The 23,448-nt window shown below is 37.0% G+C and overlaps 1 protein-coding gene across 9 annotated transcripts in view; it reads left to right on the plus strand.

Annotated features, from left to right (window-relative positions):
* Positions 1-23,448, plus strand: part of LOC124605184 (myb-like protein P) — a 456,687-nt gene that overhangs the window by 428,874 nt on the left and 4,365 nt on the right. For 6 of the 9 annotated variants that reach the window (XM_047136721.1, XM_047136731.1, XM_047136763.1 and 3 more), the window contains 7 exons: positions 6,827-6,929; positions 7,921-8,048; positions 9,507-9,746; positions 14,340-14,652; positions 17,232-17,606; positions 19,670-19,920; positions 21,322-21,603. In XM_047136721.1, coding sequence (XP_046992677.1) covers positions 6,827-6,929; positions 7,921-8,048; positions 9,507-9,746; positions 14,340-14,652; positions 17,232-17,606; positions 19,670-19,920; positions 21,322-21,603 — 1,692 coding nt within the window. The remainder of the gene's footprint in view (positions 1-6,826; positions 6,930-7,920; positions 8,049-9,506; positions 9,747-14,339; positions 14,653-17,231; positions 17,607-19,669; positions 19,921-21,321; positions 21,604-23,448) is intronic. The other 3 variants (XM_047136738.1, XM_047136747.1, XM_047136711.1) reach the window with 3 other exon arrangements.

Below are 23,448 nucleotides of genomic sequence, written 5' to 3' on the forward strand. Positions count from 1 at the left end.
ATGGTGTGGTGCTAATAGATAAGTACAAAAATCTTCTGACAAGCTTACAGCAAGGTGTCAACAAGAAGAGTTGTGGGAAGTTGCTCAAGGGGTTGTTTTCGCTCCACAACAATGCCCCAACACATTCTACACAGAACCGGTTCATACATGTTGCTTCTTTGGGCAATCAAATTTTGCATCATCTCTGCTGGTATGCAACCCAGTGGCTTCTTTCTCTTCCCTCAGATGAAAAAACAGTGAATGGCAGGTATTTCCCAAATGACTATGATGTGATTTCTGAGATGGAACATTTTTTGAACAGCCGAAATGCAGACGTCAGCAAACAAGGTCACCACCAAATTATTCATTCTTGGGAAAAATGTGTCGTATTGAAGGATGAATGTGTAAAGAAAGACTGACATCAGGTAGATTAAAACTGTGTGCCAGACTGGGATTTGGGATCTTTGCATTTCATTGGCAAGTGCTCTACCAGCTGAGCTACACATCATGACTCACAACCCATCCTCACAGCTTTACTTCCACCAATATCTCATCTCCCATCTTCAAAACTTCACAGAAGTTATCCTGCATAACTTCTAGGAGTGCTAGTTTTGCAAGTTTCACAGGAGAGCTTCTATGAAATTGGAAGATAGAGGATAAAGTACTAACAGAGGTAAGACTGTGAGGATGGATTGTGAGTTGTGCTTGAAAAACTCAGTTGGTAGAGTACTCGCCCGAGAAAGGCAAAGGTCCCGAGTTCGAATCTCAGTCTGGCAAACAGTTTCAATTTGTCAGGAAGTTTCGTATCAATGCACACTCTGGTGCCGAGTGATAATATCATTCTAAAGACTTTGACTACTTCTTGTAAATTAATGACCTTTTTCAATAAAGTTCTCTTTCATATTTGTAACTCTGCTTTTCGCTCTTTGCATCCTATGAGATCAGAATCTTCTATTTGGAAGGTGTTGTAATGGCAGTGAAATCAGAATTTGTTCGTGGCATTTAAAATCTCAAAATATATTAAGTTAAACATCATGATGTTCCATTCACATAGCCAAATCTTGCACATGTATTGTAAAGTGACACTGAAATGCCTGACCTTCACAATTAAGTTCCCATTCCAGTAAATAAGCAAATAGTCCAAAACATAAAAATAAGAAAATCTACACCTTAATCAAAGTGGAGTGAGTTTATTTGTTCGTGTTAAATGTTACAACAGAACTAATGGTTATTCCTTGAAAGAGAGTGCACAGTTTGCACCTCTTCTGCATTACAAACCACTGTCTGCTCACTTAGCTTAGCCTTTTGTGCTCATTTCTACAGTGGTGAGCAAGCAGGGGGAAGGTGAGGAAAGATATCAGCCATGGCCTGTCCAAAGGATCCTCCTTACATTTTAATACAATGATGTAGGAAAATCAGGATTCTAGATGGGAATTGAAACTATGGTTTTCTGTTGATGATCTGTCAGTGAACTTTGTAAATTTTGTTCCATATGTTTTCATGTTTTAACTTTTGTGTGATGTGTACTGAAGTACAAAATGGTATGCCATCAACTATTTATACCCACCTAAATCTGCTGTTGGCCAGTAAACCAGATTGACAGTTGGTAATCAGGTATGTGGATCCAGTCTGTGGTTACTGGACTTCCAACACTTTATTGTTCCTAGTCCAACATTAACAATTTCACTGTGGCTTATTCCATTGTCCTCCCCCCCCCCCCCCCCCCATGAAGCATGGACGTTGCCGTTGGTGGGGAGGCTTGCGTGCCTCAGCGATACAGATGGCTGTACCGTAGGTGCAACCACAATGGAGGGGTATCTGTTGAGAGGGCACACAAACATGTGGTTCCTGAAGAGGGGCAGCAGCCTTTTCAGTAGTTGCAGGGGCAACAGTCTGGATCATTGACTGATCTGGCCTTGTAACACTAACCAAAACGGCCTTGCTGTGCTGGTACTGCGAACGGCTGAAAGCAAGGGGAAACTACAGCCGTAATTTTTCCCGAGGGCATGCAGCTTTACTGTATGGTTAAATGATGATGGCGTCCTCTTGGGTAAAAAATTCCGGAGGTAAAATAGTCCCCCATTCAGATCCCCAGGCGGGGACTACTCAAGAGGACGTCGTAATCAAGAGAAAGAAAACTGGCATTCTACGGAGCGGACTGTGGAATGTCAGATCCCTTAATCGGGCAGGTAGGTTAGAAAATTTAAAAAGGGAAATGGATAGGTTAAAGTTAGGTATAGTGTGAATTAGTGAAGTTCGGTGGCAGGAGGAACAAAACTTTTGGTCAGGTGAATACAGGGTTATAAAAACAAAATCAAGTAGGGGTAATGCAGGAGTGGGTTTAATAATGAATAAAAAATAGGAGTGTGGGTAAGCTACTACAAACAGCATAGTGAACGCATTATTGTGGCCAAGATAGATATGAAGCCCATGCCTACTACAGTAGTACAAGTTTATATGCCAACTAGCTCTGCAGATGATGAAGAAATTGATGAAATGTATGATGAGATAAAAGAAATTATTCAGGTAGTGAAGGGAGATGAAAATTTAATAGTCATGGGTGACTGGAATTCGAGAGTAGGAAGAGGGAGAGAAGGAAACATAGTGGGTGAATATGGTTTGGGGGAGAGAAATGAAAGAGGAAGTCGTCTGGTAAAATTTTGCACAGAGCATAACTTAATCATAGCTAACATTTGGTTCAAGAATCGTAAAAGAAGGTTGTATACATGGAAGAACCCTGGAGATACTAGATTGTATCAGATAGGCTATATAATGGTAAGGCAGAGATTTAGGAACCAGGTTTTAAATTTTAAGACATTTCCAGGGGCAGATGTGGACTCTGACCACAATCTATTGGTTATGAACTGTAAATTAAAACTGAAGAAACTGCAAAAAGGTGGGAATTTAAGGAGATGGGACCTGGATAAACTGACTAAACCAGAGGTTCTACAGAGTTTCAAGGAGAGCATAAGGGAACAATTGACAGGAGTGGGGGAAAGAAATACAGTAGAAGAAGAATGGGTAGCTCTGAGGGATGAAGTAGTGAAGGCAGCAGAGGATCGAGTAGGTAAAAAGATGAGGGCTAGTAGAAATCCTGGGATAACAGAAGAAATATTAAATTTAATTGATGAAAGGAGAAAATATAAAAACACAGTAAATGAAGCAGACATCTCAAAAATGAGATCGACAGGAAGTGCAAAATGGCTAAGCAGGGATGGCTAGAGGACAAATGTAAGGATGTAGAGGCTTATCTCACTAGGGGCAAGATAGATACTGCCTACAGGAAAATTAAAGAGACCTTTGGAGAAAAGAGAGCCACTTGCATGAATATCAAGAGCTCAGATGGAAACCCAGTTCTTAGCAAAGAAGGGAAAGCAGAAAGATGGAAGGAGTATATAGAGGGTCTATACAAGGGTGATGTACTTGAGGACAATATTATGGAAATGGAAGAGGATGTAGATGAAGATGAAATGGGAGATACGATACTGCGTGAAGAGTTTGACAGAGCACTGCAAGACCTGAGTCGAAACAAGGCTCCAGGAGTAGACAACATTCCATTGGAACTACTGACGGCCTTGGGAGAGCCAGTCCTGACAAAACTCTACCATCTGGTGAGCAAGATGTATGAGACAGTCGAAATACCCTCAGACTTCAAGAAGAATATAATAATTCCAATCCCAAAGAAAGCAGGTGTTGACAGATGTGAAAATTACCGAACTATCAGTTTAATAAGTCACAGCTGCAAAATGTGAATTTTTTACAGACAAATGGAAAAACTGGTAGAAGCTGACCTCGGGGAAGATCAGTTTGGATTCCGTAGCAATGTTGGAACGTGTGAGGCAATACTGACCCTACGACTTATCGTAGAAAATAGATTAAGGAAAGGCAAACCTACATTTCTAGCATTTGTAGACTTAGAGAAAGCTTTTGACAATGTTGATTGGAATACTCTCTTTCAAATTCTAAAGGTGGCAGAAGTAAAATACAGGGAGCGAAAGGCTATTTACAATTTGTACAGAAACCAGATGGCAGTTATAAGAGTTGAGGGGCATGAAAGGGAAGCAGTGGTTGGGAAGGGAGTGAGATAGGGTTGTAGCCTCTCCCCGATGTTATTCAATCTGCATAGTGAGCAAGCAGTAAAGGAAACAAAAGAAAAATTCGGAGTAGGTATTAAAATCCATGGAGAAGAAATAAAAACTTTGAGGTTCGCCAATGACATTGTAATTCTGTCAGAGACAGCAAAGGACTTGGAAGAGCAGTTGAATGGAATGGACAGTGTCTTGAAAGGAGGATATAAGATGAACATCAACAAAAGCAAAATGAGGATCATAGAATGTAGTCGAATATAAGTCGGGGGATGCTGAGGGAATTAGATTAGGAAATGAGACACTTAAAGTAGTAAAGGAGTTTTGCTATTTGGGGAGCAAAATAACTGATGATGGTTGAATTAGAGAGGATATAAAATGTAGACTAGCAATGGCAAGGAAAGTGTTTCTGAAGAAGATAAATTTGTTAACATCGAGTATAGATTTAAGTGTCAGGAAGTCGTTTCTGAAAGTATTTGTATGGAGTGTAGCCATGTATGGAAATGAAACATGGACAATAAATAGTTTGGGCATGAAGAGGATAGAAGCTTTCGAAATGTGGTGCTACAGGAGAATGCTGAAGATTATATAGGTTGATCACATAACTAATGAGGAGGTATTGAACAGAATTGGGGAGAAGAGGAGCTTGTGGCACAACTTGACTAGAAGAAGGGATCGGTTGGTAGGACATGTTCTGAGGCATCAAGGAATCACAAATTTATCATTGGAGGGCAGCATGGAGGGTAAAAATCGTAGAGGGAGACCAAGAGATGACTACACTAAACAGATTCAGAAGGATGTAGGTTGCAGTAGGTACTGGGAGATGAAGAAGCTTGCACAGGATAGAGTAGCATGGAGAGCTGCATCAAAACAGTCTCAGGACTGAAGACCCCAACAACAACAACAATATTCCATTGTTCTGACATACGTCTGCAGTGTCTCAGCAACATTTATTCAACTGTGGTGTTTTAAGCAAAAGATAAAAATATTCTTCAGTAATTGTCTCTAAACCTTGTCTTGTTGCACTGTAACAGCAATACACCACTTACAAAATCTTCAAGAAATTCCTTTTCATATCATTTTTTAACATCATTCTGAACCAAGGCCTAGGAGAAAGACAGGCCATGTTTTGTATGTCACAGCACATGACACTGCAGGTCTTATGAGTACCGGCAGCCATCTCTGGCAAGGAGTGAGTAACTATTTCAGATGAGTTTTCATAATTCTTGACTGTATGTTTAAAGTCATCCAAGTTCTCGATAGCACATGACAAAATTAAGAGCTTTAGTGGGTACCTTTTCAATTAAATACTGATTCCAGAGCCAAACATTCACAAAGTGTGGTGGACAAGCCAACTAGTGTTATGTCACAAGTTCATTGCACGGAACATTTGTCTCATTGGCCCTATACTGAACAAACTGTTTGTCCTCTGATAAAATGTTACTTTGGAAGGTTTGGGCAAATTTTAAAATCCATAATGTTACACCCAATAACATTTGGTGTAAAAAACAAACTATTTTCCCCCAGTTCAATGTTGCTTCATAGTTTTCTTAAACAGCATGACATATAATTGATAATAGTAATAGAACAAATTACAACTAGGTAAATACAATATTTATAGCATAAATATATACTTAATAGTGAAGTGTACCTCATCAATCAAATCCTGTCACAAAATGTTTAGTGATGAAGCTGAAATTTTGCAGTTAAGCAAATGGCTATCAGAGGAATACACGAATATGCTCACTCTACAATTTATAACGTGATTATTAGGAGCACTTGGTTTTTTCTGCATTTATCCCCCTGCCCCAATTTATGAATAAAGTAGACAAAATATTATCTGAGATTAGTACTGATATAATCTGCAGTGAAACTAATAAAACTTGGCCAATGTGAATAAAAATTTGCAGCTATACTCATTGAACTTTCTTGTAATTTTTTTTAATTAGTCAATAGGCAAAATAAAGGCGAGATCAGTCCAGTTCCTCTTATAAACTCCCATCTGCTGAATCTGTTGTGCACTCCAACCCATGTAACAGTTACTATGTGAAACTTGTTTGTTTGATTTCTGCATACAGTGTCATTTAGTTTTTGCCAGCTCACATTTACAAACTGGAAAGTAGAAATGGATAAATGAATTTTACATTATATGACATCACCTCATAGGGAGAATTTTTGTCACTCCAGTTTCAGTTAGGAATTTTTTTTATGCAAACAAATATTGGCAATAACCATTTGTGATAAATTCAACACATCATCTTCATATCTTTCTTTTAAAGTCCTGGAAGTCATGTATTGTAACCATATTCAATTATACACTAGTTTTGACATATCATGTCATTGAATGTGCTTATACGATATATGCCTTAGGACTCTAATGCATTTGCAGAGAAAGAAGAACAACCAGAACTTATCATAAAAATTGTTTGTGATCTTCATAGCAATAAATTTCTTAATTGTAAATGAATTTAGTCATTGAACTTTTGAACTATCAGCCCATCAAAATAAAACTGATAGGGAGGTGGAATAAAATAAGTGATATGAAAGAGTGAGAAGTAGCATCATCTGACAGCAAGCTTATGTTTGTGGCGACATGTAATGTTGTCGGCATTTGCTCATTTAGTATTACTGCCCCCTAATAAATTTATTATAGTTTGTCATTCATTCAGAAAAGAACTGTCACTGTAAAATTAGTTTCCCACTAATATCTGAAATAATAATATGTTGTAACTGATGTACTCCTTTTTTGTGATTGTCTGCAGAGCTATGGAATACACTACAAGAAGGAACAAGAAATTGAAATGATCACATATGTTGATTATGTCGATTTCGATGGCGCTGCCTTTCGAGCTGGTATGCGAGAAGGTGAGTCTGTGAATTGAATGCAACTATTTATAATTCACATATGTATTGTTTCTATCATTCATAAACAAAGTGGCCCTCAGCCCTTGTGTTTGTATTTATATATTTAACTCATTTATAATCTACAATATCTCTGTCAGAGTTTGACACTATTACATTAGTTCTTTTTCCTCTGAGATCATATCCATCAGCTTAATGTCATAAAAATGTAAGAAAACGTTTTTTAATTTGTTGCCCTTCCTTATTAAGCTACTGCCCAATTGAACTGTAAACAGCTATTTCATTAATAAATTTGTTAGTCACCTTTCTTTATTTCCCTCCAATGAAAAGGTAGTCAAAATAAAACTGGCTCAAAACGTGTTTCCAGCACTTCTTTACAGTGGAATCGAAACAGCAAAGACATTACTAGAAATTAAGAAAAAGACAATTCCCACCATCTTCTGTAAAGAGCAGTTCTCCTGTTTATCAAGTAGGGTAAATTATTTGATGTCTGACTTTTTGAGGCAGCTTTATTTTGGCCATGTTGTGTAACTGCAATTCTTACATTGAGTGGGCAAATCGGTCAGCAAGACTGGATATCAGTTTTTGTAGAGTAAGCCTCATTAATTTCATAATTTTTTCTTTCAGATGAATCCCGTTTTAGTGCAGTTTGAGGCCTTTCTTAAATTTTTCAACAGGCAGATGTAATTTAGTTTGGTATTTTCATCCCCTTTTGCCATTGGTTCCTTTATGGTTAGGCAATTTCTACCCACTATTTCAGACATGTTTACTCTAGCTTCTTATCCTTTCGAGCAGGCTTACCAATAGTAACACTTAAATCACTACTGATTTCAGTTTTGTTACAGAACATAACATGCATTTGATGGCACTTTAATACAATTACAGTTGAGCTAACAAATCTCATTAACAGAATAACACTTAAAGAACACATTAAACAATAATAATAAATAAATGATCAGTGTTGTAAGTGTAATTACCAATGTAATTTTTGTAGGAGATGTCATTCTCTCAATCAATGGGCATGATATGGAAAAAGCAGACCATAAGACACTTGTTAATTTCATTAAAAACTGTGATTCAAGGATGCGGATGGTGGTGCTGTTTGAAGACTGTGTCCGAAAAGTAAGTAATACTTAAAATATAATAAGACATTAATTGTCTATTACAGACTTACTTATTAATCATTTGATTACTTGATAATCAGTCTAGTATGTCTCCTACATACAAGAAAGAATGTACCACAATGAAACTTAAAAAGTCAAGTAAAATTACATGAAATATCTGCTTATCAGAGCGAGAGGAAATATCCTGTTCATCATCTTGTTCTGACAGACAAAAATTATTTATCTTTATACAAGTAATGCTCAGTTTACTCCCATATTTCAGTTTGTTCAGTAAACTTCCTTCCTTGTTACTTGCGTGCTAAATTTAATTGACCTTCATGAAACAGGAACACTTAAAATGAAAACTAGTCACTATGAATGGTGATGTAAGTGTGTAAAACCTAATACAGAGAAAAGTGAATGCAGAGATATAAATACAAAAAGTAGGCAAAAGAAGACAAATGAATGAAAATCAGGAGGGTGCGACAGATAGGTATTTTGTCATATTCTAATTTTTGTTTGGAATCAAGCAACTGTCTTTGAACTTGTATTAAGAAAATTTTCTCATCTAATTTCACTTTTCTAATTATTTACTGTACATATTTTTGCAGCTTATGTCACCTTTGTTTAAGGCTTTTTTTTTTTAAAAAAAAGGAGTGGACATTGTAACTGTAGATTTTCACTTGGACTCTCCTCCCTTCAGCACTAAAAGCCTTCCCTCTCTTCTCTATATAAATAGTTTCATTCACTATCTTATGAAGAGATTTTTAAGGGAACCTTTCAACTAATTCAGTATTAATGTTCTTACTTCCAGGCTTGATTTGCTTCCCCTACTTGAGTATTGTTTTTGATCTGTTTGACATCCTTTTTTTACTGTTTTTGAACTCACATCTCTTGGGTTACCAATAAAAGGCAGAAAACAGCCAATAAAAATGTAACATAAATTATGATCCAACATAAATATCATCTGAAATGTTTAATGATATTCACATATATTTTTAAATACAATTCATTTCATATTTTATGAAGATGCTTTAAATAATTATTCTGCATATTTAAAAGACCAATAGCGTGATTTTCAGATAAATGTACTATAATTGTTCAGAATATTAGCTATTTCCTGATTGCTTTAAAAGATTATTATGTATAGCTATATTATTATTCTGCATATTTAAAAGACCAACAGCGTGATTTTCAGATAAATGTACTATAATTGTTCAGAATATTAGCTATTTCCTGATTGCTTTAAAAGATTATTATGTATAGCTATATTATTATTCTGCATATTTAAAAGACCAACAGTGTGATTTTCAGATAAATGTACTATAATTGTTCAGAATATTAGCTATTTCCTGATTGCTTTAAAAGATTATTATGTATAGCTATTTTGTATTGGCATTGATGGTTTACTTTTGTTCATATAATGGTAATCTTAAGGAGAATATACTGTTGTGATCAGGCCATAATGTGTTGACAGGTGGAACTTCATATGCGATACATCCAGCTGCAGCGTGTCCTACAGGGAAAAATGGCAGAACTTGAGAGACTGTGCTTGCGAGAGCGAGAACTCTTACAGGGCAAATGGAAGACACACAGCCTCCCTGCAAGAAAGAAAGCTAGTGCATCTGGATCTGGTGATGCTACCACACCGACACAGACTGAAGGTTCAGAATTTGGATACTGTCGACCAACAGTGTCAACTGAAGATGTGGCAAGGGTGAGTTACATCTGTGTTTTTCCATCTTGTTTCTGCCTACTCCACTAATTCCCTCCCTCTTGCCTCTCCTCAGCTTCTTCCTCACTCCCTCTTCTTCACAATTACTTCCATATTTTTCTGTTTGTTCAATGTTTGTTCTCTTATTTTTGTCTTTAATGGGTTCAGTTAATAAGTATATGATTTGACTGAAATGCAATAACAGTTGTATAGGTAGCGTAGTTATTTCCTGACCGATGCAACTATTTCGTAATGCAGTGTGTATCAAGGAGAAGTTGCTTCACTTCTGCTTCTATATACTAAAATGGCATGCAATAGATCTACAAGTAAAGCAGTTATTAATGTGAAAGTTAGTTTGAATAACATGAAGTTACATTTGACTGTAAGTGACATACCCTTCACTTTTTCAAACTTTGCAACATGTTTACTGGGTCACTCAGACAGCTATAGAGGAACATACAGGTCAACAGCAAATCAAAACCACAATACAACTTTTTCATTACTTTGTACATACAGAGCATTGCATGAGTGAAAAAAAGAAAAAAAAACACCATAGAAATAACCAGGAATTACACTCCATACAAATGTATTTTTGCTCTGCCACTTACACACAAAGTCACAATATGTTTGCATACCGAATGTATCTCATTCATGTTACACAGTGGATATAATTCTGCAATACAGTCTATATTGTCTGACACCAATTTGTTGTAGAATTGTGAAACATGTTTTGTGCTCACACATTATGACATTCTTGGAAAATTAAAATCTCCTCTACAAAAATTAACATGGATCCCATAAACAGAGACCTTTTAAAGTCAGCTCACACTGTTTGTCCATGAGATCAAGAGCAAAATTAACATGGATTTCATATACCGAGACCTTGCAAAATTCAGCTCACACTGATTGTCCACAGGATCAAGAGTGCCATAGACGAAGGTGCTCAGTTGATGCCATGTTCCTTGATTTCCACAAGACATTTATTTATTTATTTATTTATTCTTTGCCCATGGACTCCAGCTGAAAATCCAGCTGAGAGTATTGGGTGTGTCATACAATAGCCTATTAACATCAAACTTGATTTCAATATATATATAAATGAAACAAATGATTAAACAGAAATAGTCCATAATCATACAAAGGTTTTACATGTTTCACATTATATGTACACACAAATCAAAAAAAACATACAGAAATGATAATTTTTACAGGTACATTTCAGTAATGATATATTTAAACACATCTTAGTATTCACTCAAACTGTATATACATTTCTCTGTGAGATATAGTTTCAAATGATTTTTAAAACATTTTAGATCTGTTTCTTTTTTAATGATTTTGGGGAGTTTATTAAAAAACCTTTTGCCTGCTTCTTCTGGGGCAGTCATAGACAGTTTTAGATTTCTGTTTATCATGTAGTAATTTTCATTTCCTCTTGTACCGTGTTTGTGTACATCTTTATTTAGGAGGTGTTTATCACTTGACCTTACCACCATTATGCTTTGGTATATATACAGTGAATATACTGTCATAATATTATAGTGTACAAAAGCTTGCCTACAGGTCTGTCTTGGTGGTATTTTTGCAATGCATCTCACTGCCCTTTTCTGAATTGTGAATATTCTTTTTAGGTAGCCAGCTTGTGCATTTCCCCATATATGAACCGAATAAGACAAATGTGGGAAGACAAGTCCATAATACATTGATCTGAGGACTTTATCATCCACAGTCTTAGCTGTTTTATGCATGATGAAGATCTGTTTGTTTATCTTTTTACACAGTGCATCTATGTGCTCCCCCCATGCCAAATGTTTGTCTATTATAGTTCCTAGAAAATTTGTGCTGGTTACTTCTTTAATAGTGTTTCCATTTATATTAACATTTATATTATAATTTTCACTACGCTTGGTCTGAAATACTACATTCATTGTTTTAGACTGATTCATAAACAGGTTGTTTTGTGTTAAATATTTATTTGCATTTTCAATAGTCAGGAGTGCTTCCTTCTCAAGCTCCTCCTTTGTGTCAGCTGTGCAAATGATTGTTGTGTCATCAGCATACATTCGAAATTGTTCCACACTGTCATTTAGTCAACAAAATATGACCTAACAAAGAATAAGACCAGAATTTATGTTAATGACCTAGTGGATAATTTTGAAAGCTCCATAAGGTGTTTGCATACATTGCTGTTGTATTACATAAGACTGCAATACCAAAAGAATGTAGTGAAATACATGAAGACCTACAGATGATTAACGATGCACAGGGTCTGGTAGTCGACCCTAAATGTAAATAAATATAAAGTATTACACCCAAACAGGTAAAGAGGTTCCACTACTGTTCGATCACACTATAGGTGAAAAATCAAACAGTAACTGCAACAAAATACCTAGGAGCAACCACCTAGAGCAACCTAAAGTGTATTGATCATGTACAATAAACAGCAGGAAAAGCAGATGGTGTATTGAGATTCATTTGGAAGATCTTACAGAAATGTAATTAATGAAAAAAAGAGTAGCTTACAAAACATTCATTTGACTGATTATTCAGCACTGTTCATCATTTGGGACCCTTAACAAGTAGGATTAAAAGAAGCGACAGAGCAATGTGTTTTGTCATGGACAGATGCTACAAGAGAGTGTTGTGCATCATGGAGAGGTTTACTGTTGAAATTCTGAGACCTTACGTTCCAAGAAGAGTCAGGCGACATATATATAACTTCCTCCCACATATGTTTCACAAAATGGTTTTTATGGCAAAACTAGAGACGTTAGTTGTCATATGGAGCTTTACCAGCAATCATTATTCCCAAACACCATTCATAAAGTGAACAGGAAAGGATGCTTGCAGAGAATAGATAAAGACACAGATGTACTTATGCATAAAAGGAATTGAGCAGAGATAACCCAAAAATGTATTTTTATTTTATTATTGTATTATTGGTAGTAAGAGGATAGAGTCATGAAATAAATACCAACAAATTTTATGGAAATTCAGTGCATCATAAACAGTTTTACATGCTCTGGAGTATTTTCTTTCTTTATGCTTTTACAAGAAAACTATGAAGTAGTTTATTCTGTAAAGAGAAGTGAAATAAAATATGCAAAGTACTTGATGATAAACTCTAAATTTCAAACCCAATTAAGGTCTTTACTTACCTCACTAAACAAATATATTCATATGAAAATATGATATAATATAATTATCGTCACTTGTTCACTTTGGATACATAAGACATCAGAAGTTGAGAAGGAAGTGAGTCAAGATTGTGGCTTATCCCCAGTGTTATCTCATTCTGTACACTGAGCAAGCAGTAAAGGAAATGAAGGAGAAATTGGGAAATGGAATTAAAATTCAGGGAGAAGAAATAATAATTTTGAGGTTTGCTAATAACACTGTAGTTCTGTTAGGCACAGCAAAGAACTTGGAAGAAGACTGGAATGGAATGCATAGAGTCTTGAAAAGGGGTTGAAAGGTGAATATCAACAAAGGTAAAACAAGGTTAATGAAATGAATTAAGTTGGGTGATGCTGAGGGGATCAGATTAAGAAATGAGATGCCAAAAGTAGTACATGAGTTTTGATATTTGAACAGCAGAACAACTGGTGATGGCCAAAGTACGGAAGATATAAAATACAGACTAGCAATGGTGAGAAAAAACATTTCTGAATTTGTTAACATTTAATATAAATTTAAGTGTTAGTAAGTCTTATATGAAGGTGTTTGTACAGTGTGTACCCTTGTACAGAAGTGAAGTGTGAATGGTACATGGTTCAGACAAGAAGAAAATAAAAGCTTTTGAAATGTGGTGCTATAGAAAAATGCCAAAGACTAGGGGGGTCTATCAAATAACTAATGATGAGGTGCTGAACTGAATTCAGGAAAAAAGAAATTTATGGCAAAACTCCACTAAAATAAGAGATTGGGCATCAAAGAATAGTCTGTTCATTAATGGTGGGAAGTGGTGGTGGAGAGGGGGGAATAATTTAGAGGCAGACCAAGGTCTGAATACAGTAGGCTGGTTCAATTGGGTGTAGATTGCAGTTGTTGTTCAGGGTTGAAGAGGCTTATACAAGATGGACTAGCATGGAGAGCAGCAGTGAACCAGTCTTTGGACTGAAGACCACCACCACCACAATGAAAACCATGATATGTACAAGTATCTTCCCAAGTCCATGTTAGATGCTTCATACAGATTTATTGTAGTGCTACTAATTACAGACCTTTACTTTTTTGTGACTATGTGGAATACACATGAAGTATAAGTAGTTCTCATTACTTCCTAGTTTCATTGTTATTGATAGTGTTATTCTTATATTGTAAAATTTGAAAAGTTACAGCTTGATGCCATTCTGGAGACTCATTCTGTTGTTTCTCTTACACACATTTAAATTGATTTTGTTACTTCAGTTAATATGACATTGGATGTTTCTACCTGACTACAAGTGAAAGTCATTCATAGAGTTAATAAAGTATTTCTATGTAACACAAATAAGAGTGATACTTGACTAATAAAATACACAATTGGAGATTATTTAGCTTCTAAACAAAATTCACTGTGATATTACTAAGTATGTACTTCTACAACCAAATCAGGTGCAGCAGCAGCCACAGACACAACAACTCATGATGGCATATCAGTACTTGGATCCCCGTTACCGAGCTTACATGCTACAGCAGCCATCAACAAGTAGTAGCGGGGAATACCTTGTGAGCTGGCCTGGTCCTGTGCCTAGTCCACATCAACGTTCCATTTCTGGACACCACCACAACCACAGTCATCATCATCACCATCACCACCATCATCATCAGTCACATCATCATCATAAGACATCAGACCAATTGCCAGTCAGGCATGGTTCATCAAAAGGTTACCATCAGACAAATGGTGTGGCTGCAGCTGGGCCAGGTAAGATGACATTCATCATCACTGTTCAAAAGATTTTCTGAGTTGTTTCTTAGTCATGTTTAACATGTGAAATCTAGGTTCAATGAAACCCAAATATTCACTCAGATTTGACGATCCCTCCCGGGGATGCCTCCTTGCAAAAACCCCTCCAAAGATCAGTATGCTAGCCAAATGAAATATGCAGTAAATACAACTTTAAAATTTATACTAATGGAATAAAAATAATGGCACTCAAAGGAAAATATCCAGTCAGATCAAAAATTGTTTTGGATGACTCAGTTATAGGACAAGTCTTATTTAGTGATGGTTGTTCCCGTGTTATTCTGGACGAAGAGCTTCACAAGAAAAAACACAATTGCAAATGAAGATATTAGAACAGAAGTACAAATTTTCAACATGACTGAAAAAAAAATTAAAAAATATCATGAAGATTGGAGACAATACCTTCTGAGAATGCTAGATAACAGGATTCTCCAAAGATCATGAACTATATGCTGAATGCGAAAAAGAGATATTGGAAGACCTCAAAGGGAGTGATTTTGTTTGTGAGTTTGTAACAGGAAACAGCCCAGTCCTTGAAAGGAAGATGATGATGATGAAGATTGTAATGAACTGAAAACCTTTAGGGGAAGAGCTCAGCACTGCTTTGAATGTCAAATCATTCCAGCTTCCTTTCTGATGAATTGCCAGAAAAACACAAAGGGACTTTTTTCCCTTCTATGACTGACTGAGGTTGGACAAATCTGTTTGTATTTGTAGAATTTTGTTCAGTTTCTGTAGCATTGATCATGTACTGCATTATTTTTAAACCAATTATATATTAATCTTGTGTGGAATGTGCTCAAGGCTTTCTTTTGAATTAGGTCTATGTATTTCAGACGAAAGTAGCTTGTAAGGCTCCCAACCTATTCATACTAGCCCCTGAGAGATGTAGATGTCATAGTGTCAACAGTACACTAAGCCCCAGTGAGCAATCACTTCTGGAAAGTAAAGTATTGCATATTAATATGTGGCTAAATACTGGAATTGGTAGCAGAGAAATACTTAAAATAAATCCAAATGAATATCAAAAAGATAGGTTGACTAGTGGTGTAGTGAATATAACTGACACCTGGGGTACGACACTTTATTAACGTACCCCCCCCCCCCCTCCCCCTTCACGTCGGCGTCCAGAATATGACACTACACTTTAGTGGCACCCCCTCTCCCCCACCCAGAAATACATATGGTAATATAATATATAGAATTTCCTCAAAAAGTAGTATATTTTCCAGAAAATCTTGTTTGTCCTGATGCCCATTTGGCCATTTGGTGCCCCTCTGCAAGTGGGCCCAGGACATAACAGCCCCTCTTGCCGCCTCCCACCCTCACTATGCCACTGAGGTTAACAATAATGAAAATACCTGGATGAAATAATATGTAAGATAAAGGAAAGGTAACCACTCACCTGTAGCTGACTGATTTGAAGCACATAGACACATGTAACAGAATAGCAGTTAACTAGCTTTTGAGCTCTTGCTCTTTCTCCAGGAGAAGTGCACATTCATGCACACAACCACACAGGCACCTAAACATACATGCCTGTGGCTGTGGTGAAACTAGAATAAATACTGTTGTCTGTTGCATGTGTCTCTGCACCACACATCAGTTGGCTAAAAGGATAGGTTAACTGGAAATGGAATTTCAATAGCACATTTCCTATGAGATTTAATCTACCCTGTAATATATTATAAGCAAATGAGGAAGAGATGGAGCACAGGCTCAGATTAGGTAACAATGGGGCAGGAATTTGGTGGTGCATTTTTCAAAGGATTGGGTATAGATAACTGTCCAAAATCAGTCTCCAGATCACTTTTCTTTATTTTCACATGACTGATTTTGGGCAAGCTGCCCATCTTCAGATCTAGCACAAAAAAATCATGTGGAAATACAGAAAATCAATCTGGAAATTGGAAAAAAAAATCAGGTGTGCAACTGCAGCAGTGCCATTTCTTTCATTGATGTCTTTGTATATATCTTCTGCCCAACTCCCACTTGGCTCACTCATGGCTGGAATGATTGACAGAAATGGAGTTTCTACAACTGCACAACTGGGATCCTATGGACTGCTTATTGAAATCCTATGGATCATTAAGACATTATAAGTGTTTGCAACAAAAGCTGGGTGTACAGGCATTGTTCTTCTGTCACAGGTGTTGTTAAAATAATAAATACAGCAAGAAAACATTGAGAAAACTCTGATATTTCAATAATGTCTGTGGTTCATTGTCTCTTTTACAATTTATTAAAACAGTTATGCTCTCATTTTTGTTGATGCAAGATTTTTTCCATAGTTTTGGTGCAACTGAATCATAGCTCAAATTTTATATCATATATTACATTTCTATGGAGCTTAGCTGTACTTGTAGTATTGAGACCAGATAGTTTTTCTAGAAGAAGATTATGAAATTACTTAGTGCATACTAGGAAGTTTTTACAAAAATTTCATTGTTTACATTGAAATTATTTTCTTCACACCAGTAATCTTTCAGTAATTCATTCATGCTTTATTTTGATGCAAATATGTATTAAATGTTCAGGTGGCAGCACCAAAGCATCGAAGTCATCAAGCAAAGGTCAGGAACAGCAGCAGCAGCAGCAACAACAGCAACAGCAACAGCAACAGCAGCAGCAGCAGCAGCAACAACAACAACAACAACAACAACAACAACAACATCAACAGCAGCAGCAACAGGCTCAACAACAGACTCATCATTCATCCCATCATCTGTGTAATCCATGCATGCAAGCAAGCAACCAGGATAGCTCAAGTCTTGAAGCTTATGATCTTGCCAGCCCTTGCTGTGATCCTCACTGTGTGCCATCATCAAGAAGAAGATCTCGGCATCACAAAGAGCATAGAAACAATGGGCATAGCAGTAAGAGCAGTTCAAAGTCTGTTCCTGAGTCTAAAGGTACATTGTTATATGTTAGATGATATCATAATGTAAGAACTACAATTACTAGATTATACACATAATAAACATAAGTAATCATTTTCTCCTTGTTATACATAATATGACAATAGATTGGGGAAACAACCAAATATTGGTATGTTACTTAGAAGTACCATCCACAACAAATTTTGCATACCACAGATGTTGATTTTAGATGGATTAGTTTCATGTCCACATAATATCTTTATACTGCCACTGAGTCCTAATATGTTTACAACTGATATGAAACTGGCAATGATATTGTTGATGTATCTTTTGTTTCACAGTATGTACAAGACTTTTCTATCAATGTAGTCAGTTAAAAACCTATAAAACTATAGTGCAAAGAATTACTTGTAAGCTTCCATAATATGCTCTATATAACACAGAATTACAATCTTTATCAGATTGTAATAACTCGGTGATTACTGGTAAAGTATGTGTAATGAAACTTCTCAGAGCCTCTATGATTATAGAGGCACAATGTGGGTCTTGTTCCCTGTTACATTGCATGATATCCTTTTGATGACATTTTTCAGTGGCCTCTGAACTCTGTGCGACACATTTCAAGCTTGACTTTATTGCGTGACAGTGACAAATACATGCTAAGTATCTCCTTGCATCTCTGATTCAGGACAGCAGACAGCAGACACCAGATGAAGTAAGGAGTTGGTTTGGAAGGGAGGGGGGGGGGGGGCAGATCAACTAATAGTGTGAAGTTGAGTTCTGTGGAAGAGCCCTAACCATATACAAGTTTCACAGTCAAACATGAATTTCTCATGGCTAAAAACTTTATGCTACCTCCTGAAATACTGAAAATAAAAATGTTTTGAGTGTTTGGATTTAGATTGACTGTCATTTGGCTGAATGCCATTCCAGAACTGCATCTCCAGAACTGAACTTCAGTGGATGATTATTCAGCAAATAAACACATGTAAATGACAGTGAAAATAAATACCTTAAATTGTTTGATTTTGGAATTGACCACAAGGTAGAGTGTATCTGTATGTTTCTCATTGAACTGTCCCATGCGTATATATTTATGACATTTGTAATAACTTCATATGCAGTTTCTGTGACGTGTCAGTTCCCTTTCAGAAATTCTCATTTTGAATTTGTTATTTTTCTTTCCTTGTGTGTATTTGTAAGTCTCTTCTTATCTTTTCATGTGACAAATACTGTGAATGAACATGTCTCAAAATTGAAAACATATGCTCTCAGCATGTTATTTATGCTGAGAAGTCTATATAAAGAATAAATCTTTGTTGTTCAATAAAGGCATACACAGCTGGCAACCAGAAATCACATAAGTCATACTTCTGAACTACGGAGTTTATGAACAATTTGTTGCTGACCAGATTCATAAAAAATGCAGCTACCATCATGCAAGATCAGCCTCATTCCTGTCTTTCAGTGATGCAGCTGATCACGAATAAATATTCTGCTGTATAGTGCAGCTGGCTACAATGAAATTCAGAAGTGGTTGTAATTATTGTCTATGGGTTAAATGTTAGCAAATATTACATTCATATAAAACTGGGGATGGTCTAGTCAAGGGTAAAACAGAAAAATAATGGGAGCTAGGACCATTCAGTAACATCAGTGCACAAGATATCTCACCCTGGTAGAAGAGGGGTTCTCAAAGTGGTTATTTGTTCTGTTGCTTATGAATCAAGCTGTTATTCATTCACTGGTTATTCAGGCACTATAGTATCTCTGTTTGTTACGTCATATATGCTACCTCATATCAGCACAGTTTTCCTATTGTGTTGACTTAATTGGAAATATAGTGTACTTTGTATTAGGCTTCTTAAATAGGATGCTCTCTCTGTGTTCAATTTTTATCAATTGCTTATGAAGTATATAATTGTGAAATACTTTCAAGGTTGATTTCCTAGTTACTACATTTTTATTAAGTTTACTTATAATTTCACTGTTTAAAAGATAATCTGAAATCAATTTCAAGTTAGCTTTCAAACATCTGTGAGAAGTATTTCCAAATGTAGGAAAAAATCAGAAGTTAATTTAATTTCTGTCACCAGGGTGGAAAGAAAAAACTGGGCGTTCTGGCTCACAGCCAGCTCCTGTGACAACTACAGTTACCCAACCACAACGTTCACATCGCTATTTCAACTTTGGAGCTGGTCTGGTCAGCCAGTGCAGCCTACACTCATGTACATCAAGTGAAATCAGTTGTACAGTGCCTGGTGCTACTGGTGGTGAGAGCAGTGCAGCGTCATATACCACATCTCTAAGTACAGATACGCTCTACTGGGATCCCCCAACACAAGAGGTTTGTTAACAGAAGTCAACAGTTGTTTTTATATGGCACACAAAACAAATGGATTATGAACATGCATTTTTTACAACCTGTCATGTTCAGATCACAAGTAAATTAAAGATCTCATGACACATTTGCTCATATCTGAATTGTTGCTTAAGTTGCTTATAGTACATACTCCTTCCTTCCAGTTAATAGTGATGTTTCTTTAACTCTGAAAATCATTTAATATGGTATTTTTATTCATAATTAAATGTTAATTGTGTGTGTGTTTTTCCATGTTTGCATGTCTTTTTTATAATAATTATCTTTAATAACCCATCTAACCCTGTTCTGAATTCTGTCAGAACTTTCCTTATCATATTAATACAATATTTATCTAAAAACAAAGATGATGTAACTTACCAAACGAAAGCGCTGGCATATTGATAGACACACAAACAAATACAAACATACACACAAAATTCAAGCTTTCGCAACCAACGGTTGCTTCATCAGGAAAGAGGGAAGGAGAGGGAAAGACGAAAGGATGTGGGTTTTAAGGGAGAGGGTAAGGAGTCATTCCAATCCCGGGAGCGGAAAGACTTACCTTAGGGGGAAAAAAGGACAGGTATACACTCGCGCACACACACACACATATCCATCCACACATACACAGACACAAGCAGACATATTTAAAGACAAAGAGTTTGGGCAGAGATGTCAGTTGAGGCAGAAGTGCAGAGCCAAAGATGTTGTTGAATGACAGGTGAGGTATGAGTGGCGGCAACTTGAAATTAGCGGAGATTGAGGCCTGGTGGATAACGGGAAGAGAGGATATATTGAAGAGCGAGTTCCCATCTCCAGAGTTCGGATAGGTTGGTGTTAGTGGGAAGTATCCAGATAACCCGGACAGTGTAACACTGTGCCAAGATGTGCTGGCCGTGCACCAAGGCATGTTTAGCCACAGGGTGATCCTCATTACCAACAAACACTGTCTGCCTGTGTCCATTCATGCGAATGGACAGATTGTTGCTGGTCATTCCCACATAGAAAGCTTCACAGTGTAGGCAGGTCAGTTAGTAAATCACGTGGGTGCTTTCACACGTGGCTCTGCCTTTGATCGTGTACACCTTCTGGGTTACAGGACTGGTGTAGGTGGTGGTGGGAGGGTGTGTGGGACAGGTTTTACACCAGGGGCAGTTACGAGGGTAGGAGCAAGAGGGTAGGGAAGGTGGTTTGGGGATTTCATAGGGATGAACCAAGAGGTTACAAAGGTTAGGTGGACGGTGGAAAGACACTCTTGGTGGAGTGGGGAGGATTTCATGAAGGATGGATCTAATACAATATTTAATATCACTATAAACTGTGCAGGTCTGACAGTTTTAGAAAATATATAATAATTTATTTTTATCTCATTTTTTTCTTTTCCAGCAGCAGGGAACATCAAGCCGAAATCACTCAACCAAAACAGCATCTGGTAAGCAAGGAACATCTAACTCTTATCACCATCACCATCACCATCATCATCATCATCCATCAAGTTCACAGCAACAAGACTCTAACTTTTCGTCTTATAATCCAGCAAAACCTGCCAAATCTTGGGACAACCTAACAACAAAAGCCTTTGGTGGATATGGCTTTGGTTATGGTTACCTAGACACTACATCTGTGAAGAGTAGTGGGAAAGGCCACAGCAGGACCCAGAGCACCAAGGTATGAAGCATGTACTTAAACAGTATCGTTAAATGTTGTGTGCTTATTTGTAAATATTTAATCACATTGATCTGACATCTAAGCAGTTGCCAGAATATAAAGTACTTCAAACATTCAATATTGTTATATTGTTTTCTTGGATATTATTCAGTCCTGATATGCATGTAAAATGCAAATACTTTAGAACAATGTGAACTATTATACAAGGGGCATTTGAAAAGTCCATGCAGAGTCTGAGAAATGGCACCACCGGAGCGTATCAAGGTCATGTTTAGTTAGTAGCATCTTTGGAAAGAACGCGCACCAAGTTTCAGCCATATTGGTATATTTCTTTGTGTTTGGCATTCGTGTGAATCAAGGAAGTCGAGTGATTGTCAAAAAATGGACGAAAAAGAATTTCGTATGGTGATTAAACATTACTTTATGAAAGGCAAAACGCCTCAGGAGACTAAAGAGAAGCTTGACAAACATTGTGGTGACTCTGCACCTTTGATTAGAACAGTTTATAAGTGGTTTCAAAAATTTCATAATGGCCATATGCGCACAAGTGATGCTGAACATTCTGGACACCCTGTAGAGGTTACGACTCCAGAAATCATCGATAAAATTCAATGATATGGTGATGGATGACAGAGAAGTTAAGGTGCGTAAGATTACTAGTGCTGTGGGCATCTCGAATGAACAGGTACATAATATTTTGCATAAACAGTTGGACATGAGAAAGCTATCTGCAAGATGGGTTCCGCAATTGCTCACGCTTGAACAAAGATGGAATCGTGTGAAGTGTTGCAAGAATGGTTTGCAGCTGTTCAGGAAGAATCTGCAGGACTTTAAGCATTGTTTCATCACTGTGGGTGAAACATGGATACATTGCTATACTCCTGAGACCAAACAACAATCTAAACAATGGGTTACCAAGGGAGAATCTGCACCAAAAAAGGCGAAGACCATTCCTTCAGCCGGAAAGGTTATGGCGACTGTCTTTTGGGATTCGAAAGGGATAATCTTCATCGACTATCCGGAAAAGGGTAAAACTATTACAGGTGAATATTATTCATCATTATTGGACCATCTGAAAACCGAGCTGCAAGAAAAACGCCTCCGATTGGACCGCAAAAAAGTCATTTTCCATCATGACAATGCACCAGCACATTCCTCAGCAGTTGTTGTTACAAAATTAATGGAAATAGGATTCCAACTCGTTTCAAATCCCCCATATTCTCCAGACTTGGCTCCCTCGGACTACTGTTTGTTCCCCAATTTGAAGAAATGTCTGGCGGGACAAAGATTTTATTCACACAAGGAGGTGATTGCAGCAACTAACAGCTATTTCGCAGACTTGGACAATTCCTATTATTCAGAAGGGATCAACCAACAGTGTTGGACAAAGTGTATGAGTCTAAAAGGAGACTATGTCGAAAAATGAAAAAGGTTTACCTCAAACACGTAAGTAGTTTTTATTTTTTCTTGGACTTTTCAAATGCCCCTCGTATAACATTTGCAATCAAGCAACCTGCCTACACTGGATGATTACTAATTCCTATGAAGAATATTTAAAGCAAGAGAGTGGTTTGAAAAGTTCTCAGAATCACCATGAGAGGTCAGTGCTAGTGCAAGAAGTTGTTCACGTGATATTCATTGGACTGTTGCCAGTAAACACGTGCCACCTCAGTGCTCTTGGAAGAGAGCTGTGGTGGTGATGTGGCTCTGTTGCTGTTATCACATAGTGATTTGTGAAGATGGAAAAAATCAAGATTCAAGCAGGGATTAAGTATTTCATGAAGAAAGGTATGAAAGCAAAGGACATTCATGCTAATTTCCACAATACACTGGGGGACTCTGCTC

This window comes from Schistocerca americana, chromosome 1 (assembly GCF_021461395.2).
Source record: "Schistocerca americana isolate TAMUIC-IGC-003095 chromosome 1, iqSchAmer2.1, whole genome shotgun sequence".
In the NCBI taxonomy this organism is placed as follows: domain Eukaryota; kingdom Metazoa; phylum Arthropoda; class Insecta; order Orthoptera; family Acrididae; genus Schistocerca; species Schistocerca americana.